We start from the raw sequence: 16,533 nt of genomic DNA on the forward strand, positions 1-16,533 counted from the left end.
AGCATAAAATAAATGAATACAAGTTGTTGCTGTATCAATTAAGTGGTTGTTGAATCCAGCCCCTGCAGTCGAAACCAAACTGGTTGGTGCCTCAAAATAGATGGTTGGCCGAGTGACTGACTCCCTTGTCACAGTGCCACCTGAGCAGTTTCTCCCTAGTGCCACTTGGCCAACCACCACCAACCCCACTCATATTCCTCTCCCTTTTACATAGAAGGGAGTTCAAAAATTTCTGTCTCTACATCCTTCCTCACCTCTGCGCGGCCACACTCCTAGGTTTAGACTTCCAGTGTAACCTCCAAAGTCTAACCTTCAAATTCGGCGGCCCTATACCCCCTCTCACTGTCTGTGGCCTCGTGACATAGAACATAGAACGATACAGCGCAGTACAGGCCCTTCGGCCCACGATGTTGCACCGAAACAAAAGCCATCTAACCTACACTATGCCATTATCATCCATATGTTTATCCAATAAACTTTTAAATGCCCTCAATGTTGGCGAGTTCACTACTGTAGCAGGTAGGGCATTCCACGGCCTCACTACTCTTTGCGTAAAGAACCTACCTCTGACCTCTGTCCTATATCTATTTCCCCTCAGTTTAAAGCTATGTCCCCTCGTGCCAGCCATTTCCATCCGCGGGAGAAGGCTCTCACTGTCCACCCTATCTAACCGCCTGATCATTTTGTATGCCTCTATTAAGTCTCCTCTTAACCTTCTTCTCTCCAACGAAAACAACCTCAAGTCCATCAGCCTTTCCTCATAAGATTTTCCCTCCATACCAGGCAACACCCTGGTAAATCTCCTCTGCACCCGCTCCAAAGCCTCCATGTCATTCCTATAATGCGGTGACCAGAACTGTACGCAATTCTCCAAATGCGGCCGTACCAGAGTTCTGTACAGCTGCAACATGACCTCCTGACTCCGGAACTCAATCCCTCTACCAATAAAGGCCAACACTCCATAGGCCTTCTTCACCACCCTATCAACCTGGGTGGCAACTTTCAGGGATCTATGTACATGGACACCTAGATCCCTCTGCTCATCCACACTTTCAAGAACTTTACCATTAGCCAAATATTCCGCATTCCTGTTATTCCTTCCAAAGTGAATCACCTCACACTTCTCTACATTAAACTCCATTTGCCACCTCTCAGCCCAGCAGCTTATCTATATCCCTCTGTAACCTGCTACATCCTTCCACACTATCGACAACACCACCGACTTTAGTATCGTCTGCAAATTTACTCACCCACCCTTCTGCGCCTTCCTCTAGGTCATTGATAAAAATGACAAACAGCAACGGCCCCAGAACAGATCCTTGTGGTACTCCACTTGTAACTGAACTCCATTCTGAACATTTCCCATCAACCACCACCCTCTGTCTTCTTTCAGCTAGCCAATTTCTGATCCACATCTCTAAATCACCCTCAATCCCCAGCCTCCGTATTTTCTGCAATAGCCTACCGTGGGGAACCTTATCAAACGCTTTGCTGAAATCCATATACACCACATCAACTGCTCTACCCTCGTCTACCTGTTCAGTCACCTTCTCAAAGAACTCGATAAGGTTTGTGAGGCATGACCTACCCTTCACAAAGCCACGCTGACTATCCCTGATCATATTATTCCTATCTAGATGATTATAAATCTTGTCTCTTATAATCCCCTCCAAGACTTTACCCACTACAGACGTGAGGCTCACCGGTCTATAGTTGCCGGGGTTGTCTCTGCTCCCCTTTTTGAACAAAGGGACCACATTTGCTATCCTCCAGTCCTCTGGCACTATTCCTGTAGCCAATGATGACATAAAAATCAAAGCCAAAGGTCCAGCAATCTCTTCCCTGGCCTCCCAGAGAATCCTAGGATAAATCCCATCAGGACCCGGGGACTTATCTATTTTCAGCTGTCCAGAATTGCCAACACCTCTTCCCTACGTACCTCAATGCCATCTATTCTATTAGCCTGGGGCTCAGCATTCTCCTCCACAACATTATCTTTTTCCTGAGTGCATACTGACGAAAAATATTCATTTAGTATCTCGCCTATCTCTTCAGACTCCACACACAACTTCCCATCCCCGTCCTTGACAGGTCCTACTCTTTCCCTAGTCATTCGCTTATTCCTGACATACCTATAGAAAGCTTTTGGGTTTTCCTTGATCCTACCTGCCAAATACTTCTCATGTCCCCTCCTTGCTCGTCTTAGCTCTCTCTTTAGATCCTTCCTCGCTACCTTGTAACTATCCATCACCCCAACTGAAACTTCACACCTCATCTTCACATAGGCCTCCTTCTTCCTCTTAACAAGAGATTCCACTTCTTTGGTAAACCACGGTTCCCTCGCTCAACACCTTCCTCCCTGCCTGACCGGTACATACTTATCAAGAACACGCAGTAGCTGATCCTTGAACAAGCTCCACTTATCCAGTGTGCCCAACACTTGCAGCCTACTTCTCCACCTTATCCCCCCCAAGTCACGTCTAATGGCATCATAATTGCCCTCCCCCCAGCTATAACTCTTGCCCTGCGGTGTATACTTACCCTTTCCATCATTAACGTAAACGTCACCGAATTGTGGTCACTGTCCCCAAAGTGCTCTCCTACCTCCAAATCCAACACCTGGCCTGGTTCATTACCCAAAACCAAATCCAACGCGGCCTCGCCTCTTGGTGGCCTGTCAACATATTGTGTCAGGAAACCCTCCTGCACACACTGTACAAAAAACGACCCATCTAATGTACTCGAACTATATCTTTTCCAGTCAATATTTGGAAAGTCAAAGTCTCCCATAATAACTACCCTGTTACTTTCGCTCTTAACCAGGATCATCCTCGCCATCCTTTCCTCTACATCCCTAGAACTATTTGGAGGCCTATAGAAGACTCCCAACCTTATTTTGTATACTCCTGGCATTGAAGTAGACACACTTCAAACCACCTACCTGAACACTGGCCCCCTCCTGCGACGTCAAATCTGTGCTCCTGACCTCTATACTCTCATTCTCCCTTACCCTAAAACTACAATCCAGGTTCCCATGCCCCTGCTGCATTAGTTTAAACCCCCCCCAAAGAGCACCAACAAATCTCCCCCCCAGGATATTTGTGCCCCTCAGGTTCAGATGTAGACCATCCTGTCTGTAGAGGTCCCACCTTCCCCAGAAAGAGCCCTCCCGCCTGCACCATCCCTGTAGCCACGTGTTTAATTGCTCTCTCTCCCTATTCCTCATCTCACTATCACATGGCACGGGCAACAACCCAGAGATAGCAACTCTGTTTGTTCTAGTTCTGAGCTTCCATCCTAGCTCCCTGAAAGCCTGCCTGACATCCTTGTCCCCTTTCCTACCTATGTCGTTAGTGCCAATGTGGACCACGACTTGGGGCTGCTCCCCCTCCCCCCTAAGGACCCGGAAAACATGATCCGAGACATCACGTACCCTTGCACCTGGGAGGCAACATACCAAACGTGAGTATCTCACGCTCCCACAAAATCTCCTATCTGTGCCCCTGACTATCGAGTCCCCAATTACTAATGCTCTGCTCCTCTCCCCCCTTCCCTTCTGAGCAACAGGGACCGACTCCGTGCCAGAGGCCCGTACCCCATGGCTTACCCCTGGTAAGCCCCCCACCCCCCCCCACAAGTATCCAAAGCGGTATACTTGTTTCTCGGGGAACGACCGCAGGGGATCCCTGCACTGACTGCTTCTTCCCAGTCCCTCTTACAGTTACCCATCTATCTCCAATCTTTGGTGTAACTAATTCCCTGAAGCTGCTATCTATGACCCCCTCTGCCTCCCGAATGATCCGAAGTTCTTCCAACTCCAGCTCCAGTTCCCTAACTCGGTCTTGGAGGAGCTGGAGATGGCAGCACTTCCTGCAGGTAAAATCAGCAGGGACACTAACGGCATCCCTCACCTCACCTCTTGTTTTAAACTGTGACAAGCTATATTTGCTCACTCCTTACAACTTCAGGGCGACACAGTGGATAGCACTGCTGCCTCTCAGCATCAGGGACCCAGGTTCAGTTCCAACCTCGGGGGACTGTGTGGAGTTTTCACATTCTCCCCGTGTGTGCGTGGGTTTCCTCCAGGTGCTCCGGTTTCCTCCCACAGTCCAAAGATGTGCAGGTTAGGTAGATAGGCCATGCTAAATTGCACGGAGGTAGGATCACAGGTGGAGGATTGGATTGGGTCTAGATGTGTGCTCCTTCAGAGGGTCGGTACAGACTTGATGGGCCGATTGGCCTCCTTCTGCAGTGTAGTGATTCTATAAACTAACAAGATGAGAGAGAATGAGGTAGATGGCATGACGGTGCAGCCAGCACAGACTAGCAGGGCCAAAGGGCGGGTTTCAGTGCTGTGCAGTGGTGCAGTAAGACCCCCCGCCCCCAGTACCTGTGCTGACCATCCAGATTCTCCAAGGAGACAGTGACCGGGACGCTCTCGATGAAAGGGGCCGAGTCCCCGCCCGCGCTGTTGCCGCTATAGGCCGTCACGGCGCCACTGCGTCCTCCTCCTCCGCTGCTGGCAGAGCAAGAGGCCGGGTCCGTCCTGCCAGCAGCGGCGGGCGCCGCTTTCCTGCTCAGCTGAACGGTGGCGAAGGGGGACAGAGTGAAGTCGGCCCGCTGCAAGGCCTGTGCGCAGCCGACTCCTTCCATCTCCTCCGAATCCACCTCCATGCGCACGCGCGGGCCGGGACCGAGCGCGAGCCCTGCGCCAGCCAATCGGATCAGAACTCCCCCGGGGAGGGTTCGGGCGCGCGCATGCGCGGAGCCCGGCCTTCCCAGTGCTGTTTGCTGCGTCGTAGGAACTTTCTGCCGTTCGGACGGCGCCAACAACCTTCGTTCCCTCCGCGTTATCTCCAAACAAAACACCACCCCTCCCGGGCCTCAAATCAGGGCACTTGATCTTGCCTCGACACGCAACAGGAAGTTCAGCGTTTTCAATAAACATTTATTTGCGCTCAAGAATTCAATTGTGGAGGAGGGAAAGAACCTCTCCGGCGGTTGAGGACAACGGTTGCCAACGTCGTCGCTGCGTGCTGACGTTAGAGGGAAGCGTTGGAACGCTGCGGCTCGGCTCATCGACCAATCGGAACGTCGCCCGGTGAGGTCATTACCTGGGGCGGGGCCGTGCCGCTGCGCGCGCGGGCGTCAGTCAGACTGCAGCAGCGACACCCCGGCGGAGATGCAGGCACAGCAACTCCACAGTCCGCAGCAGGGCAAGTCGCAGCTCAACGCCACGGGGGACGGATCGCAGCTCGCGTTGTCAGCCCGCACGATACCACAGGACGGTCAGTATGCACTCCGGTCAATCAGCGCTTGCTGTGCGGTTACAAATCCCAGGGGCGGGAAACTCGTTTGCTAATTGTCCCTGTCGCAGCCACAACATTGAATGGCGTGGGTGAACCAAGTGGCTGTAGGCAATGAATTGGGATTAGTTTAAAGTACATAGGGTGGCACATCTTTGCAGTGCAACTTGCGGAGGTAAAAGAGTTGTGTGGATTTCTTGACAGGACGAAAGTGTGGTATGTTTTAAATTATGTTCTGTTGATACATCTGTGATTATGTTTCAGACATTATTTACATTGCTCGTCGTTGAGCTGCAAGCAGCAGAATTCCCAGTTGGTAGAAATTGAAGGCATTCGTGAATTTACAGATAATACAACACCGCCAGTTGAAGCTGCAATTTTGTGCAAAATTGCTTCTCATTAATCAGTTATGAATTTTTGATTGCAATTGTGCAGGCTAAATAGCTGAGTTTCCAAAGCCAAATTATTCCAGAAATAATCCTGCGTGAAATGCCATTTTTGTGAGAGTGGCCATCAGAATGTAACTTGCATTAAAGAAATTAGAAACAGCCCACAGCACAAGGTTCACAGCGACAGGGACCCAGATTCGATTCCCGGCTTGGGTCACTGTCTGTGCGGATTCTGCATGTTTTCCCCGTGTCTGCGTGGGTTTCCTCTGGGTGCTCCAGTTTCCTCCCACAAGTCCTAAAAGACGTGCTTGTTCAGTGAATTGGACATTCGGAATTCTCCCTCAGTGTACCGGAACAGGCGCTGAACGTTGTGGCGACTAGGGGATTTTCACAGTAACTTCATTGCAGTGTTAATGTAAGCCTACTTGTGACACTAATAAAGTTTATTAAAGTGAAAAGGCAGATTTGCATCTTTACATGAAGAGGAGATTAGAAAGCTCAGAATGCTGGATGTAAAAGTCAGTTGTTGCAATTGACTTATTAAAAAATAATGTTAGTTGATATTATAGATCAATTTAAGAGATGAAAAGGTGGGTTGTCGTGTCACAAAGGAGAGTGCGTTTTAGGCTCTAATTTTCTATCTATGTTTGAGCAGATGCAAAATCACAGGCTGGGACTCATTTTTCTCTAAAAACAAGAAGGCTGGGAGTTGATCGGATGGTTTTTTTGAAATTCTTTCACGGGTTGTTGCTGGCTGGGCCAGTTTTAATTGCCCAATCGTTATTACCCTTGAGAAGGTGCTGGTGAGCAGGCTACTTGAACTGCTGCAATCCATGTAGCATAGGTACACCCACAGTGTTTGCAGAGGAAGTTCCAGGATTTTGACCCAGCGACAGCGAAGGCAATATAGTTCCAAGATAGGATAGTGTGTGGCTTGGAGGGGGCTTTGCAGGTGGTGGTGTTCCCATGCATCTGCTGCCATTGTCCTTCTATCTGATCACAGTAAGAAGTCTTACAACACCCAGGTTAAAGTCCAACAGGTTTGTTTTAAATCACTAGCTTTCGGAGCACTGTTCCTTCCTCAGGTGAATGGAGAGGTAGTTTCCAGAAGGTGCTGTTGGAGGTGCCTTGGTGAGTTGCCGCAGTGCATCTTGTAGATGGTGCGCACTGCTGCCAACTGCGTGTGGTGGCGGGTGTTGAGCAGTGGGGAGGGACACATTCAAACGGATTGCTTTGCCCGGGAAGATGTCGAGAGTCTTAAATGTTAATGGAGCTACATTCATCGAGACAGGTGGAGAGTAGTCCATCACACTCTTGTGCCTTGTGTGACATTATCAAAAATGTAAAGAACTGCAAGGGTTAATGTAATGTTTAAATCAACCACTAGAAGGTGCTTGGTGGACAACTATATACAGCATTGATGCCTTGTGGGGGAGGGCACAGTAAGAAGTCTTGCATCGTTGATGTTGTCTGTATATGTGGTTGTGGAACCCACCTCTTCAGTCAGCTGATGAAGGAGCTGCGCTCTGAAAGCTAGTGATTCGAAACAAACCTGTTGGGCTTTAACCTGGTGTTGTAAGATTTCTTACTGTGCCCACCCCAGTCCAACGCCGGCATCTCCACATTGTGGGGGAGAGGTTGAGGAGAAAGCTAGAGTACAGACGGAAGGAAAGATAGTGTGAGTAAGAGCAGATCATAGTTAATGAAATAGTGTAGAGATTAGTAGTAGATGAGTGTAGATTATATGTTAATTATCAACTATATTATATAGGAGTAAGTGTCAAATCCAATTAAGTCGTGTTCATAAATGTATAGCTTTGTTCAATTTAAAAGCTATTTGTAGTCCTTGTGAACACTACGCCAACCATCCTGAATTTAGCAACACAAACAACGCCACACCTTGTAGATGGTGGACAGGCTTTGGGGAGTCGGGTGGTAAGTTACTCACCGTAGCAGTCTCAGCCTCTGACCTGCTCTTGTGCCCACATCTACCCTATTCCTAATCTTAAAGACCTAAACAAAAAAATCTTCCATTATTTACATGATACTTTTGATGACCACTTTGCAGCCTATAAAGTAATTTTAAAGTGTACTCACTTGAAAAATAGTGAATCATAGAATTCATAGTGCAGAAGGAGGCCATTCAGCCCATCGAGTCTGCGCCGGCTCCTGGAAAAAGCCCACACCTCCACCCCATCCCTGCAACCCAGTAACCCCACACAATCTTTTTGGACACTAAAGGCAATTTACCACTGCCAACCCACCTAACCTGCAAATCTTTGGACTGTGGGAGGAAACCGGAGGAAACCCACGCAGACACTGGGAGAACGTGCAGACTCAGCACAGACAGTGACCCAAGCGGGAATCAAACCTGGGACCCTGGAGCTGTGAAGCTACTGTGCTGCCCTATAAAGCTGCATCTAGCTGTGGGGGAAGACTAGAACCAGGGCCCATGAATATAAGGCAATTTCTAATACTTAAGTCCAATAGAGAACTTGGAATAAAAACAGAAAATGCTGAAATAAGTCAGCTGGTCTGGCCACATCTGTGGAGAGAAAGGGTGAATGTTAGCAATCTAAATGATGCTCCTTTTTATTCAGATAGCAATAGGACTGTGAAAGGGGCTGGTTTAGCACACTGGGCTAATTCGCTGGCTTTTAAAGCAGGCCAGCAGCACGGTTCAATTCCCGTACCAGCCTCCCGAACAGGCGCCGGAATGTGGCGACTAGGGGCTTTTCACAGTAACTTCATTGAAGCCTACTTGTGACAAGCGATTTTCATTTCATTTCAAATCTGCAGCCGTGAGAAGTATTTCATCAGAACCATTCAATACATTTCAAGGAGTATAACTACCTGACGGACCATTTAGGATGAATGGATGGTTTCTTTGTTGTCATCTAATGTAATGCTGTCTTCCCTGTGAACACCTTGACGATAAAAGAATGTGATAATTTGTAAGTGCTAAAAAGATAGGCACACACCAATAAAAGGCACAACAAAATTAAAAACACTACAAATATTAGGTAGCCTGTAATTGTGTCACACTAGAACAAGTAGATATGCTTGTCTATTTCGGACAAAAGATAACTGAAGGTGGTAGGTGCAACGCCAAAATGAGAACCATGGAGATATCCAGAAGTAATTTTGTGAAGATAGAGGATGTGTCAACAACAACAAAACTCAAGTTTGTAACAAGGAAAAAATTCATAAGATGCTACGTTCCATCCACTTCCCTGTATGCCTCAGAAACCTGGATAATAAATAAAGAACTGCGGAAGACAATAGAAGTATTTTGAAATATGGATGCAAAGATGTGGACTAAACATTTTGTACACAGACTATAAGACAATTGAAGAGGTTTTTGAAATTGCAAAAACATAAAGAACGCTTAAAAAGTGACATCCAGCCGAGTGCGTCGATAGGAGGAATATTGGAGCTACTGCGGGTATTTGGGTCTTTCTCGGGGTACAAGTTGAACCTGGACAAGGGTGAGTACTTTGTGGTGTCTCGGCCGGGGGTGGGGGCAGGGGTGGGGGGTCTGCCATTCCGTAGAGCAGGGACTCATTTTAGGTATCTGGGGGTGCAGGTTGCCCGGGAGTGGGGGAGGCTTCGCAGGTACAACATCACTAGTTTGGTGGGGAGAGTGTAAGCCGATCTGGCAAGGTGGGACGGCCTTCCTCTGTCACTGGCAGGTCGGGTACATGCGGTTAAAATGAATGTGTTGCCGCGATTCCTGTTTATTTTTCAATGCCTACCGATTTTCCTGCCAACGTCTTTTTTCAGGGAGATTGAGGGAAGGATTGCCTCATTCATATTGGGAGGGAAGGTGGCCAGAGTGAGAAAGGTGCTGCTACAGAGGGGAAGGCAGGCAGGGGGTTTGGGTCTCCCGAACTTGTACTACTACTGGGCGGCGAATGTGGAGAAAGTGCGGAGCTGGGTCAGAGGGGTGGATTCTCAGCGGGTCAGAATGGAGGAGAGTTTGTGCAGGGGGTCGGGGCTGAAGGCACTTGCAACGGCGCTGCTCCCGATAGCTCCGGGGAAATATTCAGGGAGTCCGGTAATAGCTTCATTGAAAATCTGGAGGTAGTTTCGCCAACACTTCGGGTTGGGGTTAGGGTCAAGGGAAATGCCGATTCGGGGGAACCACAGATTTGAGTCAGGGAGGTGGGATGGAAGTTTTCGGAAATGGGAAGAGAAGGGGATTAAGACGCTAAAAGATTCTTCGGGGTCGGTTTGCAGGATTGAGGGAGCTGGAAGTGAAGTATGGGCTAGAGCAGGGAGAAGTGTTTAGGTACATGCCGGTTTGGGATTTTGCCAGGAAGGAGATACAGAGCTTCCCAGAGGAACCGGCCTCCACATTGCTGGAGGAGGTGTTGACGACAAGGGGATTGGAGAAGGGGGCGGTGTACGGAGCCATTTTGGAAGAGGATAAGGCACCACTGGAAGGGATCAAAGCAAAGTGGGAGGAAGAGCTGGGAGAGGTTATAGAGGAGGGGGTCTGGTGTGAGGTGCTCCGGAGAGTGAATGCCTCCACCTCGTGCGAGGTTGGGGCTGATACAGCTGAAGGTGGTATATAGAGTGCACCTCACGAGGGCGTGGATGAGCCGATTTTTTGAAGGAGTAGAGGATGTGTGTGAGCGTTGCGGGGGGGGTAACATGTAAACATGTGGGCTGAGGTTTGGGGGTTGGTGGGCGGATGGGATCGTTGTTATTCTAGGGATTGACATATCTTGCTGATTATTGTTTATTGTTGATGGGTGTAAATGTGGGAGAAAATGTGAAAAAGGAGAATTTTTAAAAAAAAAATTTTTTTTTTAAGTGACATCCAGAAAAGAAAATATCTGCACCTTTGCCATTTGATCAGAGCTAAAAGGCTCAACATACCTCTTCTAGAGGGAAAAGTGGAGGGCAACAGACAGAGGGGTCAGTATAGTTGTGGTTGGATGCTGGAATCACAGAGCAGTTTCAGATGAACGACAGTGGATATGTGAGGGTGGATGCAAAGCAGATGAACATGACATACCATAACAGCTCATTGCTTGGCAGGGATAGCTGCAAGCAGCAGTAGTAATTAAAATGTAGCAGCACTATGTCAAAGAATGAATGCTGGAATCACGCCCAAAATACGAACAACTAAAACAAACCTTGGGTGCCGATCCCATCCTTTTGAGTATTGTAACTTCCAATTACAGAACTTGCGTTGTGTGGCTTTCATGCTTGTGGAACATGCATCTAATATATCATCAAAATAATGTTATTATGTATATTCCACACATACATGCTGTATGCATAGAAAATAGTAGAAATACTACTCATAATCCATTTCTAAAATCTAATCGGTCACACCTTCCCAGTTAGTAATAAACCTCTATTACTCCATTTTCATTTATACAGCGCCTTCAATATATTATAACATTCCAAGTTACTTCACGGGAGCAGCTACACCATGCTACCTCAGGAGATATGAGGGAAGAAAGCCAAGAAGGGCCAGAGAGGTTGGCTTTAAGGTGAAAAGAAAGGTTAAAAGATGGAGAGACTTAGCGAGGGAATTCCAGAGTTTAAGGCCTGGGCAACTGGAGGCACGACGGCCAATAATGGAACATGTGTAATCTGCCGTGATCTTATTAAATGATGTAGGCTCGAGGGGCTGAATGGCCAACTCCTGTTCCTATTTCGTATGGTCTTTAGAGGCCAGAATTAGCAGAGTGCAGATATCTCCGAGGCTGTGAGGCAACAGGAAATTAGAAATAGGGGAGGGCCGAGTCCACACACCCATTTGGAAACAAGGTTAATAACTCGAGTTGCAAAATGTGAAGTAAATGAGCTAAAAGAAGCAAAAATATTGTATTGGCAAATCTTTTAAGAGCCTATTATTGTGAGAGGACCGTTACCCACGGTGTCTAAAAACAGATCAAAAAGACGTCTGGTTAAGTTGAACTTACTCTATTTTTTCAAGTTTGCAACTGTTCCTTCACCTGAGGTTCCTGCTGTGTTTAAAAAGTGCTCCCACGTATTACCACAAAACACAGAATAGCAGCTGCAAAAGTATTTAATGGACTGTTAAAAGCCTCGGGGTGTGTGAGGTTATGGACATTATATTTCCCTCGCTCCTTCATTTGTAATTGATTTTGAGTGATCTCGTGTGCCAATGTGAATCTGTTCAGAAAGTGAGAAGTTTGTTGTCCCCACTGGAAATCTAGTTTTTTTTTTCCTGTTGAATGAAAACTTAAAGAAAAGGGGACAAAGCAAAAGAAGTGGAGATAAAATTTTCCCAGAATCATAGAATCCCTATAGTGCAGAAGGAGGCCATTCAGCTCATCGAGTCTGCCCCGACCTTTCGAACGACCACTTGACCGTTCGGCACTTCGGGGCAATTTAACACGGCCAATCCACATAACGTGGACATCTTTGGACTATGGGAGGAAAACGGAGCACCCGGAGGAAACCCACGCGGACACAGGGAGAATGTGCAAACGTCACACAGTCACCCGAGGTAAGAATCGAACCTGGGTCCCTGGCGCTGAGAGGCAGCAGTTCTAACCACTGTGCCACCATGCAATAATGAGTTGTATTGCAGGGAGAGGTAGTGTCAAGCAAGAACTAATGTTCTGTTCCAATCTCTTGTTTGGTTTTGAATGTCCTTTTGTTATTAGTTCTTCCCTGGTCTCCTCAACCTGACTGCAAACACATAGCATATTCTCCTCAAAACATTCAATTTGAGCACAAAAAAAATCAGGTCTGGCATTCTGGTGCAGTACTGAGGGAATGCAGCACTGTTGGAGGGTGCGGTTGCAGATGAGACTTTAATTGGGTTTCTTAGATTTCATAGAGTTTACAGTGCAGAAGGAGGTCATTCGGCCCATCGAGTATACCGGCCCCTGAAAGAGCACCCTACCTCCACCATATCCCCGTAACCGAACAACGCCACCTAACTTGGACATTACAGAGCAATTTAGCGTGACCAATCCGCCTAACCTGCACATCTTTGGACAGTGAGAGGCAACCCAAGCAGTCACGATGAGAACATGCAGAGTCCACACAGACAGTGATCCAAGCCAGGAATTAAAACCAGTCCCTGGTGCTGTGAAGCAACAGTGCTAACCACTGTGCTACGTGTCTTCCTCTTCAGTGCAAGTAAAAGTTCCCACAACACTAGTTTGAGGATGAGCAGGGGATCTATCCCTGATGTCCTAACCATTATTTATCCCTCAATCAGCATTACAAAAACAAATGATTTGGTCACACTCCCATTCATAGAATCACAGAATTTACAGTGCCCATTGTGAGAGCTTAATGTACTACTATGTATTAGCTACTCTGTTTCTTATATTACACAGTGACTATACTTCAGAAGAAAATTACTTAATTGGCACCAAAATGCTTTGCAACATTGTGGTTGTGAAAAGTACTACATAAATGCAAGTCTTTACATTGATCAGTTAAGACCTCCACATAAATATGCTGTCGTATTTTGTCTATTTGTATTTTGTGTTGCTAATTCTCTGTAGCTCATCAAACTTCTGGGTTGGAGAGAGAAGAATGTAATTCCAGTTGACTCTTGTCAGTGCACAGTTTCGCAACATTTGTTTCTGTTCAGGTTATGTGCAGATTCTAGCCAAATGACTCACCAACTGTGAAACTTTTCCAAGTTGTGCAGTAAAATCTGAACTATTCCATATATGAAGCAATGTCGGTGCTACATGACTGTGAATCCCTTTACAGACTTTGTTTTTGATGCAAAAGAATAAGACTGCAATTTTTTTTTACTACAAATCTTTAATATTGATGTACCTGTGGAGTTTTAAAATTAAACTATGAAAACCCTATTTAGCCAAAAGGATTGAATTTACCAATCTTTTAGAAACACTGTTTCAATTGTTCTGGTTATACACTTGTCCAAGACTGCAAGACAATAATTTAGCCTTTTAAGACCTTTGGCAAATGTCAAAGAAGGTTCGGATCCTTTTCCTGAAAGGTTCAACAGGTATTTAAGGAATCGTTTGTGTTGAGGGAGTGGAGTAATCTGAATTTTTGTACAAAATAGCCAAAGTTCAGCACTTCAATTCAAGACAATAGGATGTACTCTTGTGTATTTTCAGCCTGACTGCCAGTTTGTTTGTACAGATTGTTAATCTGTTTATAGATTATGACTAGTAAAATTGCTCTGACACTTTCTTTCTTCCTCCATTGTTTGTATTTAGCACTGGCTCTATAAGCAGTTTTAAGTGTTCCTTTATTATGGCATTAGTTAAGGTCCTGAAAACATTCTTGCCAAATTGCTGTGATCAACTTTAACGAAGTTGTTAATTGTCCCTCATATCCCTTCTCCATCAACCTCCCCAGTATAAAATTGACATTAAAATATTTGATGTACCCCTATTTCAACCTCCGTGACCAATTATTATTAGCTAGGGTTTTCCTGCCAAAAGATTTCCTCACATGATTTGCAGTCTCAAACTACATTCCCACCATTGTACTCCTTATATGTTCATCCTTGCCCGGCCACCTTTCCCATGTCTGATTTTATTTTTAGTGGCCCCATTACTTTTCTCCTGGATTACTCTCAGAGGCCTCTAGGAATTTATATGAACATCCATTTGGAAGTTCAGACCGCAACGGATCAACATTGATCATAATAGAAGAGTTTAGTGGGAATAAGTAAGGAAGCAGATAAATAATAAAGATTTTTAAAATACCAGTGATTTTTTTTTTTGAGTATCATGAGGCAATACATATTTTTAGGTATTGTCTCATGACGTGACTGTGATATAAAACTTGCATGTACAATTTATTATTGCCTAGGTCACTGACATTCAGTTATTATCGATAAATAGTTGGAATTGTGATCGCCAAATTGCAAAACTTTGGAATGCTGAATACTAAACATCGAATTTAATTTATTGGATGTGCTGTGAAGCAGTGGTGGTTCTTAGTTCAAGTACCAACTTGTAAAAATTGCTTACATGGGATGGCCCATAATATGTGGAGCTAGCCAAAAGTTCATGCATGTTGTGCAGGGCTATATGCAGTACAGAACTTGGTTACTATAGATTATATTGGGTCTTTTCCCCTTGTAAGATCAAACTAGTAGTTCTTCCAAGAAAATATTGGAAATTTCTGCATGTAGTCTTTTGTGATTGTAATTGTTTACCTCAAATTCTGTATTTATTAGGAGCTTCATGCATCCATTGTTGTAGTTACTTCAACATGTCCTGGTTAAAATGCTTTGGGGGCAGTTTACTACATTTAAGGCACTATATAAGTGCAAATTATTGTTAAAACACATCTTGATCATTGGATATTAGTTTTCTGAGCCTGAACAATCATTTCGAGATGTTTATTTAAGTCAGCCTTTCCCCCAACATTTGTCACAAAGTCTGACTGTCATTTTGACACAGAGTCATCCACACTCAACGTTAACTCCCTTCTGGCTCCACAGATGCTGTCAGACTTGCTGCGATTATCCAGTAGTTTCTGGTTCTGTTTCTGACTATTGTTAAATCTCTTTACTCAGAGTACTGGTAATGTGAAACTTGCTACCATGTGGAGTAGTTGAGGATATTAGCATAGATACATGCATAAGCGAGAATAGAATCATTGAAACCCTACAGTGCATAAGGAGGCCATTTGGCCCATCGAGTCTGAACCGACCCTCCAAAGGAACACTCTACCTAGGCCCACTGCCCCACCCTATCCCCGTAATCCCACACCGTGATCATGGCCAATCCACCTAACCTGGATGGATTTGTTTATTGTCACGTGTACCAAGGTACAGTGAAAGGTATTTCTCTGCGAGCAGCTCAACAGATCATTAAGTACATGAAAAGAAAAGGAAATAGAAGAAAATGCATAATAGGGCAACACCAGGTACACAATCATATATCATAGAATTTACAGTGCAGAAGGAGGCCATTCGGCCCATCGAGTCTGCACCGGCTCGTGGAAAGAGCACCCCACCCAAGGTCAACACCTCCACCCTATCCCCATAACCCAGTAACCCCACCCAACACGAAGGGCAATTTTGGACATGAAGGGCAATTTATCATTGCCAATCCACCTAACCTGCACATCTTTGGACTGGGGGAGGAAACCGGAGCACCCGGAGGAAACCCACGCGCACACGGGGAGGATGTGCAGACTCCGCACAGACAGTGACCCAAGCCGGAATTGAACCTGGGACCCTGGAGCTGTGAAACAATTGTGCTATCCACAATGCTACCGTGCTGCCCCAATGTAACAAGATAACACTGGGTGAAGCATACAGGGGTGTGGTGTTAATGAGGTCAGTCCATAAGAGAGTCGTTTAGGAGTCTGGTAACCGTGGGGAATAAGCTGTTTTTGAGTCTGTTCGTAACCTGTACATATTTAGGCTGTGGGAGGAGACTGGAGCACCCGGAGGAAATTGGCGCAGACACTGGAAGAACGTGCAAACTCCACACAGTTACCCAAGGCTGGATTTGAACCCGGTTCATGGAATCCCTACAGTGCAGAAGGAGGCCATTTGGTCCATCTAGTCTGCACCGACCCTCCGAAAGAGCACCGTACCAAGGCCCACTCCCCTGCCTGAACCTCGTAACTCCACCTAACCTTAGGACATGAAGGGACAATTTAGCATGAACAATCCACCTAACCTGCACATCTTTGGACTGTGGGAGGAAACTGGAACTCCCGTAGGAAACCCTCGCAGACATGGGGAGAAGGTGCAAGCTCCACACAGTTGCCCAAGGTCGGAATCGGACTTGGGTCCCTGTCACTGAGGCAACAGTGCTAACCATTGTGCCACTATGCCAAACTAGATGGACGTACTGATAAGTTAGATGAAACAAGGTGGGAGGAGC

The 16,533-nt window shown here is 46.2% G+C and overlaps 2 protein-coding genes across 7 annotated transcripts in view; one reads left to right on the plus strand and one right to left on the minus strand.

Annotated features, from left to right (window-relative positions):
- Positions 1 to 4,759, minus strand: part of LOC140408398 (uncharacterized) — a 94,244-nt gene extending 89,485 nt beyond the window's left edge. For 5 of the 6 annotated variants that reach the window (XM_072495540.1, XM_072495538.1, XM_072495539.1 and 2 more), the window contains exon 1: positions 4,391 to 4,759. In XM_072495540.1, coding sequence (XP_072351641.1) covers positions 4,391 to 4,674 — 284 coding nt within the window. In that variant the 5' untranslated portion in view covers positions 4,675 to 4,759. The remainder of the gene's footprint in view (positions 1 to 4,390) is intronic. The other variant, XM_072495543.1, reaches the window with a different exon arrangement.
- Positions 4,760 to 4,804: 45 nt separating this feature from the next.
- wfs1b (Wolfram syndrome 1b (wolframin)) overlaps positions 4,805 to 16,533 on the plus strand; it is a 54,443-nt gene continuing 42,714 nt past the window's right edge. The window contains exon 1 of the mRNA XM_072495535.1: positions 4,805 to 5,288. Within this exon, the coding sequence (XP_072351636.1) occupies positions 5,183 to 5,288 (106 nt within the window). The 5' untranslated portion in view covers positions 4,805 to 5,182. The remainder of the gene's footprint in view (positions 5,289 to 16,533) is intronic.

This window comes from Scyliorhinus torazame, chromosome 3, assembly GCF_047496885.1.
Source record: "Scyliorhinus torazame isolate Kashiwa2021f chromosome 3, sScyTor2.1, whole genome shotgun sequence".
NCBI lineage: Eukaryota > Metazoa > Chordata > Chondrichthyes > Carcharhiniformes > Scyliorhinidae > Scyliorhinus > Scyliorhinus torazame.